The sequence below is a fragment of the Galeopterus variegatus genome, unplaced genomic scaffold (genome assembly GCF_000696425.1).
Source record: "Galeopterus variegatus unplaced genomic scaffold, G_variegatus-3.0.2 Scaffold7093, whole genome shotgun sequence".
NCBI classification, from domain to species: domain Eukaryota; kingdom Metazoa; phylum Chordata; class Mammalia; order Dermoptera; family Cynocephalidae; genus Galeopterus; species Galeopterus variegatus.
The window spans coordinates 79,555-83,581 of NW_007733204.1; the positions used below are offsets into that span (position 1 = coordinate 79,555).

General features: G+C 51.9%; 1 protein-coding gene across 1 annotated transcript in view; it reads right to left on the reverse strand.

Moving 5' to 3' along the window:
* Positions 1-527: 527 nt before the first annotated feature.
* Positions 528-4,027, reverse strand: part of MTNR1B (melatonin receptor 1B) — a 24,500-nt gene continuing 21,000 nt past the window's right edge. The window contains 1 exon segment of the mRNA XM_008591633.1: positions 528-1,399. Coding sequence (XP_008589855.1) covers positions 528-1,399 — 872 coding nt within the window.

Consider the following 4,027-nt stretch of genomic DNA (forward strand, 5'->3'; position numbering starts at 1 on the left):
GTGTGTGTGTGTGTAGGGAAGGTCAATGAAGGAGTGGGGGTGCTTGCCCTTGGCACACACCCCACCCCCTGCCACCCCTGCAGAGTTACCCACCTTCTAGCACTGCAGACCTTGCTCTTCCATACTTGCCAACAGGAGGAGGTCCATTCCTGCCACGCCTTGGAGGAAGGGGAGAAAGCAGAGAGGAGGCCAAAGCAGGAGGATAAGGGGCAGCCCATGGGAAGGCGCTGGCCTCTTCTGCCCCAAGACTTTCCTCCTCCTGTTCCTTTCTCGATCTGGTAAGCACCCTGCCCCCACCCTGCCACCAAGAGTGTGTCTGCCAGGACTAGTGCCTGTGGGCATGCCCTGACCAGCCTGAACACAGGGTGCTGATAGGCTGCTTGTCCACAGGACCAAGTTCCACCAGCTGTGGCTGTGAATGCAAACAGGATGTCATGGTCCAGCAGGCTGCCTGATCTCCCCTTGTAGCAGATTCACTCCCAGCATCTCATGAGTTTGTCACCCTGCTAGTGTGCCTCAGATCCAGGCTAGAGAGTGTCAGTCTGTACAGGGTGCTGGACATTAACAGCAGGTGGGGCTTGGCTCTGCAGTTCCTCAGTGTGGCTGCCCTTGGGAGCATCCTGAAAGCAGTGCCATGGGTTCCAGAGGGCCAAGAGGATCCTCTCGTACTCACTGTGGAAGTTCTGGTTCAGGAGCCCACAGACGATGGCATTAAGGCAGCTGTTGAAATAAACCAGGAAGTAGCTAGTGACAAAGAGCCCCTCTGGGACCTGGGGAGCCATTTCTTCTGGGTTGATGGCCACAGCAAGGCCAATGCAGTTAAGTGGAGCCCAGCAGATGGCAAAGATCGCAAACACCACAAACATGGTTAGAAAGCTCCGGACATCACTGGGCCGCAGGCGCAGCTTGCTCTCCATTGGGACCTTCCTGAGGGCCTGGAGCACCAGCACTCAGATGCGCAGGTAACAGAAGGACACGATGGCCATGGGGAGCAGGAAGTGGGTGACCACCACGGCCACCGTGTACCCGGCGCTGGCCGTCTGGATGAAGGTGCAGGAGTAGATGTGCGGGTCATACTTCAGGGACCCCACAAAGAAGTTAGGCAGCAAGGCCACCACGGTGAGGAGCCAGATGAGGCAGATGCAGAGAGGAGTTGGCCAGTGTCGGCAGAGCCGGTAGTAGGCCACGCTGTGGCAGATGTAGCAGTAGCAGTTAATGGCGATGGCAGTGATGTTGAAGAGCAAACCGATGACGCTCAGGCCTATCACAAAGGCGCTGGCCTTGCAGTGCACCTTCCCTAGGGCCCAGCCATCATAGAAGATGGCCACGAGGATTAGCGGGTAGGGGTACAAGGCCACCACCAGGTCAGCCAGAGCCAGACTCACCAAGAACAAATTACCTGAAGAGGGAAAAAGGAGCAAGAGTTAGGAGGAGACCCTGTGATTTCAGTTCTGTACGACATCCTCTTCTTCACTGTTACTTTTAGCATGGGCAGTGGAAACCACATGGCCTTTAGGGACACCGAGTTGAGGACTCAAATTGCATCTCTGCTACTCACAAGCCATATGACTGAGGCAAGCTACTTAGGTTCTCAGAGCCTCAGTTTTCTCATTTGTGAAATGGGGACAATGACACCTACCTTGTAGTATAGCTGTGAAAAACAAGGATTTTGGAGAAGGAGAGTGTGAGAGTCCGGAATGTGGATTATTCACCATAGCTATCACCCCTCTCCCTCACACCCCTGCCTCTCCGCACCTCTCTCTGACAGTTTCCTTTGGTTTCTTCTCCTCACTGGTTAGTAAGTGCTATGGTTTGAATGCATCCCCCAAATTTCATGTGTTGGAAACTTAACCCTCAAATTCATGTGCTGATTGGGTGTGGGTTTAGGGAGGTAATTAGGATTAGATAAGATTGTCAGGGTGGAGCCCCCATGATGGGACTGGTGGCTTTATAAGAAGAGGAAGAGAGACTTGAGCTAACATACACACTTTTGCCCCCTTGCCATGTGATGCCCTGTGCCTTTTTGGGAATCTGCAGAGTCCCCACCAGCAAGACAGGACTCAACAGATGCTCCCCTTTGACCCCAGACTTCCTAGCCTCCAGAACTGTAAGAAATAGATTTCTTTTCTTTATAAATTACCCAGTCTCAGGTATTCTGTTATAGTAACATAAAATAGACTAAGACAACAGGTTACTTTCTAAGGGTTTCTAAGTTATTTTTCTAAATGTGAATTGCTGTTTTGTAGCTATAGTAGAAGAAAGGATTTGAGAGCAGGAACCATGTGTTTCTGTAGTCCCCGGTGTGCCTTGTCCAGGGCCTACACTCCCAGCCATGTGGCCATGTTGACAGGCACCTGGCATGGTGGCACAGAGTCCCAGGCCTGTGGAGCAGGGAGGGCCATCAGCACTACCAGTCTCACAGCTTCTGGTGGGCCTCCCTGCTTTGCCTGCACATTCACGGGCTTCCTGGACTGCCTCTCTCTTCTGAATGGAGCCTTCTTCAGTTTCATCAAGCTCAGCTCACCAGAGCCAGCCTCGGGAAACCAGTCAGCCATCAATATGCTTCAGGCATGTGCTGGGCCAGAGTCCCAGGGAGGAGTTAAGGGCTTACTGCGAAAGAACACAGTGTCTGCTTCTTAAGTGTTCACTTCTAAAACCATTCATGAGCACTGATTCATGAATACAGGACCAAGAATCTGAGAGTTTGAGCAGCATGAAGCTCAGGGCATGAGCAGCTCCATCCCTAATGCCACATGTTTCATTCACCAAGCTTGCTACTTTTTGAGCACCTGCTGTAAGCTAAAAAGATAACAGACTCTCCTCCAGCAGAGGCCCTCAGCAACACACTGAGCTCTGGGTACAGGCTTTCAAGTCTTCTGGCCTCTTGCCACATGGTGAAGTGCAAGCTGCCAGCCATAGGGAGGCTGACTGCAGAGGGCAAGTGGAATGGATTCATAGGAGGAACTCCCAAGTTGCGAGGACATGGACACTCCCCTGCCACCATGTGGTCTGTTTCAATGACTCAGAGGCTGATGTCACTTGCTTCAGAGTCCAGGGGGCCAGCAGATGGAAAGAGTCCCACAGGCACAGTAATTGGAGGGGCCAGGCTGTAGTCTGGATTCCAGGGGTTGCTGAAAAGGGAAGTTCAGAGCCACCAGCTAGGAGTTCATCTGAGTCAGATCTCCAGGAAAAGTAGACTCTACACTTGCACCTATTAACCCACGAGGCGAGGGAAAGGGCTGCCTTCAGCCCTCCCTTTCCCAACACACATTCTCATGGAAAGTGACTCAGTTACTCTCCCCTATTACTCTGCTGTTTCATCTCAAATAAAATTCTATGTAACATGCTCCCTGTGGGGCTGGGAGCCTGGAAGACCCACAGGCAGCCTTCTTCTTTTTTCTTTCTTTCTTTTTTTTTTTTTTTTATCCTTTTTTGTGACTGGGAAGGGGATCGCAACCCTTGGCTTGGTGTCGCCTGCACCGCGCTCAGCCAGTGAGCGCACCGGCCATCCCTATATAGGATCCGAACCTGCGGCGGGAGCGTCACTGCGCACCCAGCGCTGCACTCTCCCGAGTGTGCCACGGGGTCGGCCCCAGGCAGCCTTCTTGAGGTGCCTGTTTTGGCCTCAGAGGCCTGGGGTTAACCCCATTCAGAACCGATAGAAAAGAAGTCTGTTCGTGTCCTGGGAGTTCTCTGGTCCTACCTGCTCCTATGTCCAGAGCTAGGTTGGGGGTTTAAGGAGATGGGATGTAACTGAAGAGAAAGGAGATCATTTGGACAATTAGAGTGCTTGTGAGGTAGTGAGAGTGCCTGTGTCTCAAGACATTCCAGTAGAGGTTAGATGGTAAATGCTGCCTCAGATTGAACTGCAGTCTTCCTTCCTACTCTGCTACTTCAGGGATCTATTTACTTCATGGGTTTTCTTTCTGGTTCTTACTACAAGGCAAGAAATGCATATCTGAGGACGTGCTTGGGATGTGGAGGGTCTTATGCCTCCCCATTTAATTTTCAACTTTGCTGACTGTCT